The 16,071-nt window shown below is 47.4% G+C and overlaps 1 protein-coding gene across 1 annotated transcript in view; it reads right to left on the reverse strand.

The window, feature by feature from the left end:
• Nucleotides 1-9,675, reverse strand: part of LOC138948491 (uncharacterized) — an 18,749-nt gene extending 9,074 nt beyond the window's left edge. The window contains exon 1 of the mRNA XM_070320045.1: nucleotides 1-9,675. This exon is cut by the window's left edge and continues 1,265 nt beyond it. Within this exon, the coding sequence (XP_070176146.1) occupies nucleotides 1-7,991 (7,991 nt within the window). The 5' untranslated portion in view covers nucleotides 7,992-9,675.
• Between the last annotated feature and the right edge of the window lie 6,396 nt (nucleotides 9,676-16,071).

Consider the following 16,071-nt stretch of genomic DNA (forward strand, 5'->3'; position numbering starts at 1 on the left):
GACTCACGCTGTTGTTGTTGTTGCTGCTGTTGGTGCTGTAGTTGTAGTTGCTGTTCTCTCCTCATCCCTTCTTCAAGGCTGATCGAAATGGAAGGAACTCCAGGCGCTTTCAAGATGCCGTGCTTGGTTGCGACACCCACCTCTTCTTTCTGCTTGCCGGTTGATCGTTCTGGACTTCTCGTTTTCTTGGCGGACTCTATGGGCTGGGCTTGTTCCATGGTCATCGCCTCTTCCTTAGTCGCCTCTGCCTTCTTGTGGCCCTTCTTCTCGAACATGGCCCGGATCTGGGCGAAGGGGACGATGGGGATGGGCATTAGGCTCTTGTTCTTCTCCTTCTCACGCAGCTTCTCGCTGGGAAGCTTCACAGGCTGTGCAGGCAGCTTCTTCTCTCCTGCTGCAAGCATCGTTTGAGACCCCATGGCCGGCGAGCGAAGTCCGCGTGAGGAGCTGGGAGGGACCACGCGGGACCTGATGACGACGTTGGAGGGCGGGGGCGCGGTGGAGGCGCAGGGGGAGGAGAGGAGGGAGGGGGAGAAGCTGAAGGAGTTCATGGTGGAGTTGGAGCCGTACTTGAGCAGACAGCTGCTGCTCTTGGACAGCGACGACTTCTTGAACCAGTCCGGCACGTTCAGCTTCATCAGGGACTTGGTCACGCGCAGCTCGTGCACTGACGGCACGCGCCTCATGTCCCCGTCACCCCCACCTTCCTCTCCGACATCGTCCAGGTTGGTCTCCAAGGTGCAGAGGCTCTTGGACTTCTGGTACTTGCGGTAGGCGAACCGCCCCTTCCCCGTGCTCTTGTGGCTCTGCGTCGGCGGCAGCGACATCCTCAGACCGTGGAAGCTGTGGTCGAGGGCTTCGGTGTGACCTTGAACTGGACCCTCACCTTGAACTTGGTCGGGGTCGCCGAGCACCATGTCGGACATGCTGGCGGAGCGCTGCAAAGGTTCGTGAGGCTGGAAGAGACAATCAAAAATGTCAAGGTTAGTCTCGGGGAAGAAGTTTGTCTCCTGGGTCTCCCCGGTGTCGATGTCCGTCGCCAGCAGTGACGTCACGGACCCGAAACGGCGCAGGTGGTCGGGCAGGTGCATCTGCAGGTTCTCGATAGACAGCGTCTTGTCGAGGATGTTCCTGCGGCCTTGCGGAGTGAAGATGCAGCCCTCGTGAAGATGGTCCACAAGGGAGCGGTCGAAGGAGGACTCGGAATGCCGCGAGTAATTCAGCATGTAGTTCAGCTTCTCTAGCTGGTCTTGGCTGCTGAAGTTCGGAGCTCTCAGCTTCTTGTAGGGAGACTTGTAGCGGCGTTCTTTCGACTGCTGCTGTGACAGTTTGTGGGCGGCGAACTGGTCCTGTATTGAGCCCAGGCCTTTGCTGTCCAGGTTGTCGGAGCTGAGGAACTGCTTCCTCTGTGCCTGGATCTTAAGTCGGCTTGGAAGAATCATGTTGTCGGGAAGGGTGAAAGGAGCAATCATGGGACGGGGGTTGGTTTTGTGCTGTCGGCGAATCTCTTTCAAACTTCGAGGACGTTTATCTTCTGACGTCATTGGGGTGCTCGTCTTCTTCGAGAAGGCTAGTTCTTCATCCTCTTCGTCGTCGTCGAGCGAGGAGTGAGTGTCGTCACTGGATCGTGACGCTCCGCGCTGGAAGACGTCATCTTCGTCGTCATCGATAGGTGTTTCCTGATTTGTGGCTGTGTTGAAATTGTCGCCCAGTGACTTGCTTCTAGGCATTGGAGTTGGTCTTGACATCAGTCGAGGCTTTGGACGAGGGGGTAAAGTCTGAAGACGGTCTGAGTTATCGGGAGTGATGACAATCTGAGGGCTTGGTTCGATGTTGCTTTTGTCCGCCTCTACAGTCTTTTTCTCTTCACTCAGTAAGTTCTGCTCTCTGTTTATATCTATTCTGGCACTTGGTTCTCTCTTAGCTTCAGTTACAATGTTACTTGGTACTCCCTTTGTTTCAGTTCTGTTGTCTGGTTCTTTTCTGTAACTTGGTTGAACTTTCTTTTCTTCGCTTCTCTTAGGTAGCTCTATCGTTTCTTCTCTCCTGTCGTGAGGTTCTCGCTTTCCTTCATTTCTGTCAGCTGGTTCTCTGATTTCTTCAGTTCTATCCCTTAGTTCTGTCATTTCTTCAGGTCTGTTCTTTATTTCTTTCTTTTCCTCTCGCCTATCGTTCGCCTCTCCCTTTTCTTCCATGCTTTCGTCTGAGTCCGCAAACGGTAGGTCATCTTCCGGAGACGCAAGGTGTTTGCTTGGTACCTCTTCTTCTTTCTTGCTCGCTCGGGGTGGTTTCGGGGGCTGTGTTTTCGGCCGTTCTATTGAACTCTTCTTGACAACCTGTTCTGAAGCAGCCGCGGGTTGGAAGAACAAAAGGGGTGATTTATGTTCAAGTGTGGCTGTGGGATCATCACTCAAAGGTACGGGGTTTTCTGTCTTGGTTATGACGTCCTGCGCCTGTTCCGATGACGTAATATTCTTTGGAGGCTGTGTTTTTGGCCGTTCTATTGAAGTCTTCTTGACAACCTGTTCTGAAACTGCTGCTGGTTGGAAGAATAAAAGGGGTGCTGCTTTTTCTAGTTTGGCTGTGGGACCATCACTCAAAGGCACGTGCGTGTCTGGCTTTTCGGTCTTAGGTATGACGTCATGTGCCAGTTCTGATGACGTAATGTTCTTCGGTGGTTCCGTGCGTGTGCTTGGCGCTTTGATTTCTTTTTCTGGTGGTGACTGTGCGCTGGGCATTTTGTATACTGATTCTTCGCGAGGCTTATCCGTAAATTCAGCGTATCTGTCTTTTCTCTCTGTTATTTCCATTTTTCTTTCTGGTGATTCTCGTCTCTGTTCTTCTTTACTGTTGTCCTTTGGTTCTTCGGGAATATTATTCGCATTTTCTTCCCTGTTTCTCCTGTTATCTCTTCTTCTCTTTCTGTCATCGTTCCTGTCACCACTGCCTTCCTTTCGTCGTCTTCTTCTCCTTCTTCTCCTGCCACCTCTCTCTTCTTCGTCGTCGGAACTGTCGTCCATTCTCCTATCCCTACTATCATCTTCGCTTCTCAGTTTTTCATCGGGACTCATTATCTCGTCAACATTCTCTCTCCCGCTATCAAAGTCTTGGCGTTTCATGTCGACAGGTTGCGACGAGACTCGATCCGGAACTCGCACGCGCCCCTCTGACGTCAAAAAGGCAAAGTCCGTGTCCATTTTGTCTTTCGCTTCGGTGCTGTCGATGTCGAAGGAAGCATCGAGAACACCTTCGCTGCTGCCTTCGGCTTTGGAGCTTTTGTCTCTGTCGGTGATTCCTGCATCGGACCCTTGGTCCCCTGAGTCTTCGTCTCTTGCGTTGAGCCTTTGGGCTACCGAGGATACAGCAGGCAAGCGCGGGTGCGCGTGCTGGGGAAACTCAAGAACATCCACAAGTGGAGGCGAGACGAGGTTTCCACTGAGGATACAAGCGTCCTCCAATGGTGGGGGTGCATTGGGGAGAGCGCGAGGGGGAATAACTAGGGGGGCACGTTCCGTTTCTGAGCTCGCCACAGGTCGATGCAGGTCTTGAACGAAGGCTGAATAGTCGTCGAACCCGACGGGCTCGTCTTCGAGCTCTCCCACGCACTCGCTGGTAAAAGGCGTAGAGTTTATCAGTGTCTCAAAGTCCGGAGCTAAAGGCCTGTCCACACGGACGAGTCTTCTCTCACTTCTGGTAACTTCCGACCGGCAGCGAACGAAGGCGTACCCTTTAGGCATGGACTCTACTGCGTCGGATACGCTAGCGTCTGCGAAAGGGCTGTAGCTTGTTCCTCCCGTGGTGGTGTAGGTCGTAACGGTGTTAACGCACATGCTGGCTTGTGGGAAGTGATCTTCAAACACCGGCGGCATGGAGACGGTGGGAGACTCTGGAACAGGGAGAGATTTTCTGGCTTCTACTCTCATGTCGGGCTTCTGTGGCGTACTCGTAATGTTCGCACCCTTTCCCGTACTGGAGGATGGAGGAGGTGGGGGCAGACTAACCGTTGGTGAATCTGGCACAACGGCCATGGTTTTCGTATCTTCCTTCGGCGGCTGCGAAGAGGCGTACGTAGGTTTTGACACTGCGGGAGATTCTACTTTCTCGCGTACATCCTTCTTCATGTCTGGGCTGAATGGTTCAGGCTTGGTGGTCGTTGCAGCAGCCCTTGGTGTTGTCCTGTCCGGACTACGACGACGACGACCTAATCGTCGCGCGAAAGGCTCCTCGTCTAGTTCCGTTAAAAACGAATCAATGGAGCTCGTTTCTGACTTTCTGCGGGTATTTCTGTCGTAGTCAGAATCGTGCCTATTGCTTCTGTGAGACTCGGCGTCGCTTTTGTCAAACTCGCTGCTTTTTCTGCTCCTGTCATGCTCGTTACTTCTGCCACTTCTGTCAAGGTCACGACTCTTGCCGCTTCTGTCAAGGTCATGACTTCTACCGCTTCTGTCGTGGTCATGACCTCTTCCGCTTCTGTCAAGGTCATGGCCTCCACCGCTTCTGTCAAAGTAATCATTTTTGGCACTTCTATCAAAGTCGTTACTTCTACCACTTCTATCAAGTTCGTGGTCAGATTTCACTGACGGCGGCTCTCTTCTGCCTCTGGGTCGTCTAGCGAAGGGCTCTTCTTCCAGCTCTTCTAAGAACGGCTCGGATTTCTTGGGCATCTTCCTCTCGGGTTGGGATTTGGGTTCACTGGGTAACACGTCATCGAGGTTAGTTTCTCTCGGAGCAGAGAAAGTATCACTCGCCCGTTTTCTCCTTGAAAGCGGCTCTTCTTCCAGCTCGTCCTTGGAATAAGACTCACGTTTGTTAGGCACTGCTTTGTCGAAATGCATCTCTTCGTCTGGTTGGGCTTTAAGGTCGCTGGGTTGTTTTGCGTCTATCTCCGTCTCGCCCGGGTTAGTAAACTTTGTGCTTCCCCATTTTCTCATAGGAAAAGGTTCCTGTTCGAATTCTTCCTGGTGATGTTTCCTAAAGAAACCGACATCCGGCGTGTCGATGTCTGTCTCCCTGTGGGGCTGTGGCTTGTAATCTCTTGACGGTACTGCCGGTGCATGGTCAACGTCTGTTTCCTTCGGTGCAAAAAATCTACCACTACCTCCTCTTCTTCTAGCGAAAGGTTCCTCGTCGAATTCAGTCAGGAACGGATTTGGCTTATCCTCCTTCCCCCTGTCCGCGTCAGTGCTAGACTTTACATCCGAGTCGTCAGGCGACTGGTCGTCAGATTCCGACTCCGTGGCTGATTCTGAATGTAGGTCAGACTCCTCTCCCGATTGCTCGTGCACATCTGTGTCAGCTTTAGCGTCAGCAGGGTACACATCATCATCCTGTTTGGAGATTTTTGCAGCAGAATGTTCAGGTGTTTGGTCGGTGTCTGCTACATCAACAGGTCTGTCTCTGGAACCCACTCTCCTAGCAAACGGTTCTTCGTCTAGCTCGGTCAATAGAGGATCGGGCGTGGCGCTCGTGATTGGTCCGCGGTCGATATGCGCAACAGGCAGTGGTGCGTGAAGCGTGTCTGTATTTTCGTTCTTCACGACCGGTTCTGGCGATTCTCTGTCCCTGCCGCGGCCGATTCTTCTGGCAAAAGGTTCGTCTTCAAACTCGGTCAGGAGCGAATCAATGGCGGAAGGTTTTTTGCTGCTGCTGTTGTTGCTGCTAGTGAAGGGAGGAGAAGAATCGATAATACCTGCGCCGTCTTTCGCTGGCTGCTTATCACCGGTGCGTGTGTCGTATTCCTCGTCACTGCTTTCAGTCTCTGACTCGGTTTCTGAGCCACTGTCGTCGTCGTCACTACCTGATTCCATTTCTGTAGTGGGCTTGGTCACGTCAGCAGCGTCCATAGTTTCTGCGACTGTCTCAGTGGGGTTGTTTTTGTCGACGTCAAAGTCTGTGTTGTTACTACGCTCGTTAAAGCTCGGCAGATATTCCACAACGGGTGCAGTAACGCGAGGCGACGGATCGATAGGAGTTGCGACAACACCTGTGTTGGATTGATTTTGTGTCATTGCGTCGTGCGCCTGTGACGGAGCGGGAGATAACGGGTTCGCGCGCAGTGTCGTTGCGATGTCGGGTGGTGGTGCTCTGACCTCGTTACCTATCTCCACTGTACACACCTGTGTGGGAATTGTAGTTGGAATGTTAGCGAGGGCTTTAGCCTCCTCGTTTGCTTTCAGTTTCTGTTCCGAATAACTCGCAGGTAATTTCGAACTATCTCTCTCTTCTGGAATGTTTCTGTCTGGTAATGAGCTGCCCATATCTTCTGAGTCTTCCATATTTCCTGGAATGTTTCTGTCTTTCTGTGGACTATCACTGTCACTGTCTTCTTCAAACCTGTCTCTGTGTCTATCTTCAGGAATGTGTGTGTCTGTATGTGGACTGTCCTCAACCTCCACAGGAATGTCTCTTTCTGTCTGCAACCTATCCTGTGGTTTAGACCCTCCTGAAAGCCTCGCCATCAGGTTATGCATCTTCTCTTCAAACACCGCCCTGACACGGTCACTGCCTGAACCATAGGGAACGCCGCTGCCACCAAACGACGGGGATTGTTGCAGCTCCCGTGGAAGATGATGAAGTTGCGGCAAGTCGTGCGGTTGGGCAATGTCATAATGGTGTGGGTCAAAGTCCGAGGGTGTGCGAGCAAAACTCGGACCGTGAAGAGGTGACGAGGGTGAAGGTGGTGGAGGTTGTGGTTGCAGATGGAGTTGCTGCTGCTGCAGTTGCTGAACTAGGGGAGTTTCTTGAGGGTGTTGGAACGAAAAGCGAGGACCGTGGAGGGGAGAGGACTCCTGGGAACCGCTGAGACTGGAACCCGAAGACACAGAACTCCCCCCTCCCCCCACGTCACGGCGGATCACAGTCTGCACCGACTCGGCATCACTCTCAGTCTCAGAATCATCCGCGTCTTGAGAACGAGTGCTGATGGTGTCTGTATTGTCAGGGATGAGAGGAGAGTCTGCCTTAAACACACCCTCGACCACCTCCATGGGAGAAGGGTGGCTCACTTTGTGCGCAAACTCTTTCTGCGTCGGAGTTTCAGCGAAGTCCTCCTCATCTTCGAAATCGTCCTCCATGAAAGTTGGGTTTGTGGGCGTGTCGGGAGAACTGTCGTCATCAAGGTTTGAACGAGGGTGGGGGTGGGGGAAGTACTGGCGATCTCGCCGGACTGGGGCATTTTTGAGGGAGTCGTTGCTGGAGCTAAGGAAGTCGTCAGAATCTTCTTCGATGATGGGCTCGAGCAGAGAGCAGCAATACAGGTCTTCGTCAGAGTCGAGTTCTCGAGGCTGGACCTCGTCGCTGTCTCCGCTGACATTATGGAAATCCTCTTCTTCTCTGTTCTCATGAGGCCAGTCGAAACACGTGGTACCTTCCTCGTCCATCACTTCTCTGTCGCTGTCTGGAGAGTCCCAGTCGTCTCGCTGGGTGTACGCAGCTTGTCTGCGACGTAGAAAGTCTCCGTCGATACTGTCAATGTTTTCTGCGTCGTTCTGTACAGGTCTGAAGTTGTCGCGAAAAGACTGAGGCCCCGTGGGGAGATATGAGGGTGGGGCGGATGTGAATCGCTTCATTAGATCCACAGGGCTGTATTCCTGTCCGTCTACGCTGCTGTTATTAAGAGAATAAAACCCGCTGTCGCTCTGTGGCAAAGAGCACGCGCCTCTACTGCTGCTGTCAATCGCTGCTCCGTTTGTGTTATCTAAGTCTGTGTCATCCTCGTCAAGGTCAAGTTCTGCGATCTGTCTGTCACTGCCAGTGTCACCGCTAGCTCTGCCATTAGCTAGTGCGGCGTACATGACAGCTCTTCTCTGTCGCGCTGCTTCGTCGTCGATTATCCTCTGGTCGCCTTCGTTCATGTCGTCGAGGAGTCGCCACGAGAACATGATGGTGATGATAGCGGCGATAGCAGCGGTGAGTAAACGCTCGAAGGCGCCTTCACCGGGTGGCAGTGACCCAGCGGGACCGCCACCCCCTTTCGGTACCCAACCATCCATGACAGCGGTGGACTCAGAACTTCTCGGGTTTACTGAATGGCGGGTGAACTAACCCTAAGCCGTGGTTGTGCTCTCAAAGCTCTTACACCAACAACGGGGAAGTTCTATAGTCAAGACACACGCACGGAGAATAAACAACCTGCACTGCTTCGTCGAGTCGTATTGGTTGCATAGTGGAAGTGGCGGATTGCATAGGAGGAGATCGGTCTTTCCACGACAGCATACGGCTTAGGTAATTCGAGTCACGAATAGAAAAACAAGGAAATTCTAGTCAAGAAGAGAGAAAAACACACTGAATAAAAACACTCCGGGGTCACCGCCGCTAAAGGTTTTACTGCACAGCGAAGACTTGAAAACAAGTATAGTGTTGGATTCGATCGAACCCTAGCTAGCACAGAATCGCTGAGGGCAGGCAGTTTTACAGAGTACTTTGTGTGTTGAACACGGTCTCTCAGCTCACTGTATCGACTTTTAGCTTACGTTCCTGTGCCCGGTAAGCACTGACAGAAACACACACACTGTGATGTAGTTGTTGACACACCACACACACACACAGCACAGCTCACAGCGAAGCAGACGGCTGTGTCATTCAAGGAAGCGGACACTGCCAGTACTCAGGTGTTGCGAAGCGAAATTCACACCGTTCAGTCACTCCCAGCGACACAGAAATGAAGAACAAATCAAGTCCAGTCTTCGTAGTATCCATTCACTTCAAAGTAATCCATGACAGGTAGCTGCCATGTCCCGATTTTCGACACCAAGACTGCGACACGGCTGTACCGTTGATGACAGCGCAGCCGACATGCTAAACCCTCTACACATTCCTCGCCGCTAATCGACCAATCGGAGGCAAATTTACCTGTCACATGGTTCGCGCGGACTCCCAAAAATAGCGGCGCTCAGGTGTAAACAAACCGTGTGTCAACGAGCGTGTCACCTACCGCAGATTGAAGCCGCTAGCGAATTTCTAAGGAATGATTGCACAAAAACCTCTCCCACTCTCTTTCTGTAGCTTTGTATCTACCACTGACACACTTTTACCCTTTCGCTGCCAGTAAATGCACTTGAAAGTTGCGCGATTGCTCGAGCTTTGTCGAGGGTCGTTTTTGTGTCCCGGTGAATGAAAAGACTGCACGACGGAGAAATCCAAATCCCCTTCACACCGTTTTTTTCCCGTTCGACAAACGGGTCCCTCTTTTTCCTTGCGGTTTTCCCTTCTGTCAATGGATGACCCAAGATTTCCCTGGTGTGCTGTTTTTCGAGCAGACTCGGACAGCAAACACACTGTCTGTTTAGAGTTTTTCACCAGCACAAAACGAACCGGTAGTGACTAGCTCAGGTCGAAAATGGCGAAACAGCTGGTTAAGCTTTGAAGAGCGGAGATGTTTTGTAGTTGTGTCATTTGTTTTCTGCGAACTATTGAAAAGACAACAAACAGATTGTCTGTTTAAACTTCTCCTTCAGCACAAAAACTAGAAGCAGTATAACCGACGCTCCGGTCCAAAATGGCGAAACAGCTGGTTCAGCTTTGCCGCGACAGAGCTATATTGTTATAGTCGTGTAATAAATGTAGATATATTTTTCTGCAAAGTATTGAAATGACAACTGGTTGAGAAATCGAATACGGGCTGAGTCATCAAGACTGGGTGGTGACACTGTAAGCTTGACACATATTAAATGGCACTGCTGCGCGCTGTCCTCGATAATTATGTTCAACCTGTTTTCTCTTATGTTATATCTGTACTTTCTGATGACGGTTTTTCACTGACACACACTTGCACACTGTCTTCTCGGCGTCGCAACCCACCCTCATCTCCCGCCACTCTTCGACTCTTAATTATGATTCTCCACAATTAATGCGTTTGCCCCCCCCCCCCCACCCACCCCCTTCCATCTCTCTCTCTCTCTCTCTCTCTCTCTCTCTCTCTCTCTCTCTCTCTCTCTCTCTCTCTCTCTCTCTCTCTCTCTCTCTCTCTCTCTCTCTCTCTCTCTGCATTTGTGTTATTGTTTTTTAGTGTGTCTTTTCCCCCGAGGGGTTAGGGGTTGGCGAAACGATGTCCAGACTCCTTTCTTTCTAGTAGAACGCAACCGCAAAAATGTCCTTGTGCTTCTATGTAACTCATTGTCTCTACTCAGTGTATAAGATCATCTCATCGAACATTCTTGCCTTCCCTCGTTTTGCTTCAAGCACAGGTAGACTGAACGTATCTGCTGGTTTGATCATTCATTACTCTTTGCCTGTGAGGAGAACAATAGAAGATAGTCAGATAGTGAGATACTCACAATCCACATATGATCTGTTTGTGTGTGTGTGTGGGTGTGTGTGCGCGTGCGTGTGTGTGTGTGTGTGTGTCTTCGTGTGCCTACCCCCCCCCCTCTCTCTCTCTCTCTCTCTCTCTCTCTCTCTCTCTCTCTCTCTCTCTCTCTCTCTCTCTTCTTGCTACTCGCTCAGGTACACCGTACTAAAATCCACCGGTTTGACCACCCTATACTGAATGGCTGCGAGGATCAAAATCCATAGAACTAGAAGACACTCGGATGGCCGCAGTCCACATGCCTCCAGTGTAAATATTGATGAGCTTCTCTGGGGCCAGATCCTTCGTTCGTACCTTCATTAATTAGTTACCACATGTACAGACACAGGTGTTCCAATGCTGCAAATGATCGGCTTTGGCTACGGTTGCATTCAAACAAGATGAAAATAATTGATGACAAGTTGTAATTGTAATTTCTCAGGGTCAACTTTGCGTGCAGACTCTCTTCGGTGTCCGAACACCCCTCCGTGTACACTACATTGGGGTGTGCACGTTAAAGATCCCACGATTGACAAAAGGGTCTTTCCTGGCAAAATTGCTTAGGCACAGTTAATAATTGTCTACCTATACCCGTGTGACTGGGAATAATAGGCCGTGAAAGGTAAATATGCGCCGAAATGGCTGCAATCTACTGGCCGTATAAAATTTCATCTCCCACGGCATCATTGCAGAGCGCCTAGAACTGTACCCACGGAATATGCGCGATATAAGCCTCATATTGATTGAATTGGTGTTGATGTTGTTTGAACTCTAGCTGCTGTTTTTTTCGTTGTTGGTGCTGCTACTGTTGTTGTTGTTGTTGTGGTTGTTGTGGTTGTTGTTTGTGGTGGAATGTTCCTTTGACGGTAACAAGCTGTCATAAATTACACTGTACATACAGGTATTCCTTCGACGGAATTATAGTTCCCTTTTGGCGGTAGATGCTGTGGAACACAATGGAAAAACATCGAAACAACCGTCGTCGTAGTAGTAGTTGTTGTTGATGCTACTGCCGATGTACCAACATCTGTTATGAATTTCCTCTGATCAGTGTTCGCTGTCATTGCAATAAAACACTCCACTACCTGTCCTCAGGGCAAATTACTGAGGCTGACGACGATCACGATAATCGTCGGTAATCTGGTTATGTAACGGTAACAGCTGTATGCAGTTGGAAGTTTGAAAAGTCTGCAACAATTTAGCACGTTTAATACAGAAGAAAGTGCATTGAACGCTATGGATGTTTTCATCTCGTAATCTTACTCTAGTTTCTCTATGCAGGTTTATAAAATGTAGGCTAATTCGTCTACTGAGTTACACGACATTGCATAACTGGTGCAACAGGTGTCGAAAAAAGCTTATAACCGGTGCAAACGAATCGATATAGCGGTAACAGGTGAAAACTAACGAGAAAAGCTGAAAACAGGTGTAAACAAATTGAAAAAACTCAGATTTTGTCTACGTTTTCTGCAATGATAGGCTACAATATGTAAGCTATAGGTAAGCTTGCAATACTCAACGAGTGTGTGCGTGTGATATTCGATTCCGAGAAGCATTCTACCTTCGATAAGATAGATAGGCTATATCCGATAATGGACAACATCTGACTATTGTGTCGCCAAGAAACCCCCTCCTCCCCACAGTGGGTCGTCCCATGGCGACGCAAGATGTTGTCTATTATCGGATATTACCCAATATTGACGGACTGTGTGATGATATCTTCTGCAATGGTCTGTTGAGACAGTGATCAAAATCTCGACCTCCGGTCTCGATTTTGATATCACTGTCGAAACAGACCAATGGCAGAAGATATCATCCCACAGTCAGTCAATGTTAGATATATTGCTAATTCTCTGGACATTTTGTATTTACTGTAAAGAAATTACAAAAGTATTTGTCTCAGTTTTGGCTGTTCCATATCCCTCCCTCTGATTATTATTTCTTTTTGTTCACTCTTTTCTTGTACTTTTCAGTATTTCAAAATGTCTTTTCTTTCAAAAAGTCTTTAGTCACTTGCTCAACTAAATTCTGGGATCATTACATTTTCATATATAGTTGTTTGTTTTTAAATTTAGGTGTTTTTGTTTTTGAAGTGGGGAAGCAATAAAAAGGTCGACGGAAATGTCGTCGATATCACTTTTGCACTGAGCTCAGTTTTGCCCAATTGACCAATGGAAATCCACGTAACATATGAAATAGCAATATAAATATATCTCACTCCTCCCCTCCCCCTCCTCAGATTGTAAAGTATACAATCTTCGCAAAATAACAAGTGCTCTGTAATCTGTGTGCATTCACAGGCAACAGTTGATAATTGTGTCGCTAGCTTGTGTCAACAGGAATACATTCCTAACTTTTCATGACACAAGAGGAATACAATGGGCTCTGTGGGATTAGACATTTCGACCGTGGGAGTGAACGTGTTCTGAGAGAGAGACGATTTGATTTGACGATTTCTGAGAGAGAGAGAGAGAGAGAGAGAGAGAGAGAGAGAGAGAGAGAGAGGGAGGGAGGGAGGGAGGGAGGGAGGGAGACAGAGAGAGTTTGTTTCTAAGAGAGAGAGAGAGAGAGAGAGAGAGTTTGTTTCTAAGAGAGAGAGAGAGAGAGAGAGAGAGAGAGAGAGAGAGTTTGTTTAAAAGAGAGAGAGAAAGAGAGAGAATGTGTGTGTCTGTCTGTCTGCCCTGTCAGAGAGAAAGAGTGAGAACGTGTGTGTGTGGGTGTGTGTGTGTGTGAATAAATGAGAGAATAAGTCTGCGTGCGTGCGCGCGTTCTTGCGACTGTGTGTGTGTGTGTGTGTGTATATTATACGGTTGCGCTTGCGTGTGGGAGTCCGTGAGAGGGAAGGTAAGGTGTGAGGTAAGAAGATTTGTCGGTGGCAATGTAACGGTCTATCCATCAAACGAACGTAACGTCACGATTTTCCTACTGCGTTGCATCTCTCTCTCTCTCTCTCTCTCTCTCTCTCTCTCTCTCTCTCTCTCTCTCTCTCTCTCTCTCTCTCTCTCTCTCTCTCTCTCCCTCTCTCGCTCTCTCTCTCTCTCTGTCTCTCTCTCTCTCTCTCTTTCTCTCTCGTCAAGCAGTATGTAAGAAATGTTAAGTCCTTTGTACTGGAAACTTGCATTCTCCCAGTAAGGTAATATATTGTACTAACCTTACGTTGCAAGCCCCTGGAGCAAATTTTTTATTAGTGCTTTTGTGAACAAGAAACAATTGACAAGTGGCTCTATCCCATCTCCCCTCCTTTCCCCGTCGCGATATAACCTTGAATGATTGAAAACGACGTTAAACACCAAATAAAGAAAATCTCTCTCTCTCTCTCTCTCTCTCTCTCTCTCTCTCTCTCTCTCTCTCTCTCTCTCTCTCTCTCCTACAAAGAATGCCTGTAAAAAAATTAAAAAAATGTTGTTGAGTCCGTTTCTAAAATATATTCTGCGTCGCAGTCATCTCATTCTCTATAGACCGTCACGCGACACAACGAAGCGTTACCTGAAGTTTCTACCTGTTGTCCACACTGACGACAATTAGCCATTTACTTGCGACAGCTTGCGTATGTTACACAATGCAGAACGTAGGCTGGTGTGCTCTTGCCTTGAACGCTTCGTTTGTTGTCTACACTCGGTGACTAACACAAGCGGCTTTACCTGGCTTACACGGACATAATTCAGTCAGACGGAAAGAAAACAACGCGGATTTAACAAACCTTGTGTCCCCGCAACTAGCCTGTCACGAGGCTTTAATGGGGCTGCGTGGCGGGGGGGGGGGGATAGAAAACAGAGAACAGAGAGGAGGGGGAGGGAGGGAAGGAGGGGATTTCATGGCGACACAATAGTCAGATGTTTTTTTTTTTTTTTTTTTTTTTTTTTTTTTTTTTTTTTTTTTTGCCTCAGTTGCATGCAGTCCGCTTCAAGCTGAAAAATAAATAAAAAGAATGAAACCCTAAGTGTTTTTTTTTTCTTTTTTTCTTTTTTTTTTCTCTTTTTTTTCTTTTTTTCTTCCTTTTCTCTTCTTTCTTTCTTTCTCTCTACAGCTGAGCGTCCTTCTTCATTGGCGTTTTATAAATTTATCAATTGTATGTGGTTTTCTACAATGGACAAAATCTTGCATCTTTAATGTTGGTTATTGTCTTACATATGTCTGTGTTTGGGTTGACTTAAGTGTTGTTTGTGGCGGTGTCATGATGGAGTTAACATAGTAACAATCACAATAAGTAAGAAGAAAAGCAAATTGTAAGCGTGCTAAAGTTTTCTTAGTAACCGTTCTCTTTTCATACAAGTGGTGTTAAGTGTAACAATGTAAGTTCCGCCTTTACCCCGGTACCGTTCTCCTTTTAGCGAAACGAAAGAAAGAGGGGGCGGTGAGGGAAGCCAGAAAAGAAGTATATATGATACACTATTCTACGTTTCGTATTTGTTTCTCTTTGTCAAACATTATTTTAATATCAGTGGGAGTTCCGTATCTATATTTGCTTATGCACATCTTTCCTATCAAAATCAAGTGATTTATATATTTGCATTTTATTGAGTCAGCACCATTAATATAACCACACAAAATATGTTCTATTCCAAAGACTATTCTTATTTTATATTTCTCATAAATAATTTGTTCAACGTATCTCCATAGCACTTTTATTTTCTTACAATTAACAAAAAAATGTTCAACGTAATCTATTTCGGTTGGACAGAAGGGGCATCTCTCACTATCTCGTATTCCAATTTTATACAGAAGAACATTTGTTGGATAAATCGTGTGTAATATTTTCCAGTGCAGCTCTCTTAATCTGGATTCTTGGGTTACATTTTTGGCCAGGTTCCAATGTGACTGGTCGACATTAATGCCAAACATATCACGCCAGAAGTTGATAGATCTCGGGGTAGTGTACTTTTCTTCAACAATATATTCACGGAATTGCCTGGCACTTTTAATACTCGTTTTATTGAAAAGAAGATTGTTTTGTCTATTCAATACAGGTTGGTTAGGATCATAATTGCTTTTCTTAATATATTCAGATACTGCTGATCGAACTACAATATATTCCAAGTAGAGGCCAGGTGAAGCGTCAACACTTGCTTGGATAGCGGGATAGGACTTGATACCGTGATTACCTAACATGTCTCCTACATACGTAATGCCTGACCGGGCCCAGTTCTCATAATACAGAACGTTATTTTGATAACTTATACTTGGATTGTTCCATAAGCAGTTGTCTTGCACGCAATCGTTCTGAGGAATTGTATTATGTTCTAACCATGTTCGAGCAACAGCTGTCCAAAATATCGATTTTATTCTTCCAATTCCCTTAAACTTAGACGGTCGAATAGCTGTAGTAAAGCAGGCAAAGCCACAACCGAACCCTTCAAAATATTTGTTTGGGATCCATGTCCATTTGCATGAAAGGTTGCCAGATGAGAGTTTGCTTAACCATTGACATAAGAAGGAGTTTTGCATTGTTTTGACGTCTATCATATCAATACCACCCTTTTCGGTACTGCTATTTAAAACAACTCTTTTTACTTTTTCAAATGCTTTTTTATTACAATCTTTTTTCCTCCACAAAAAACGATATAATATTGTGTTTATTTCCTGCAGCACTTTGTCAGGGATACAAATAGATTGCATTAAATAAACTAACTGCGAGAGCAGAAAAGTTTTGATAATGCAAATTTTTCCAGGAATGCCAAGGTTCCTTTTTTCCCAAGTGAAGATGCTTTGCTTAATTTTATCAATTTTACTTGACCAGTTTAGTTCAATTTCGGATGCGCTTTTCTCACTGTTAAAGTTTACTCCTA

This window comes from Littorina saxatilis, linkage group LG15 (assembly GCF_037325665.1).
Source record: "Littorina saxatilis isolate snail1 linkage group LG15, US_GU_Lsax_2.0, whole genome shotgun sequence".
Lineage (NCBI taxonomy): Eukaryota > Metazoa > Mollusca > Gastropoda > Littorinimorpha > Littorinidae > Littorina > Littorina saxatilis.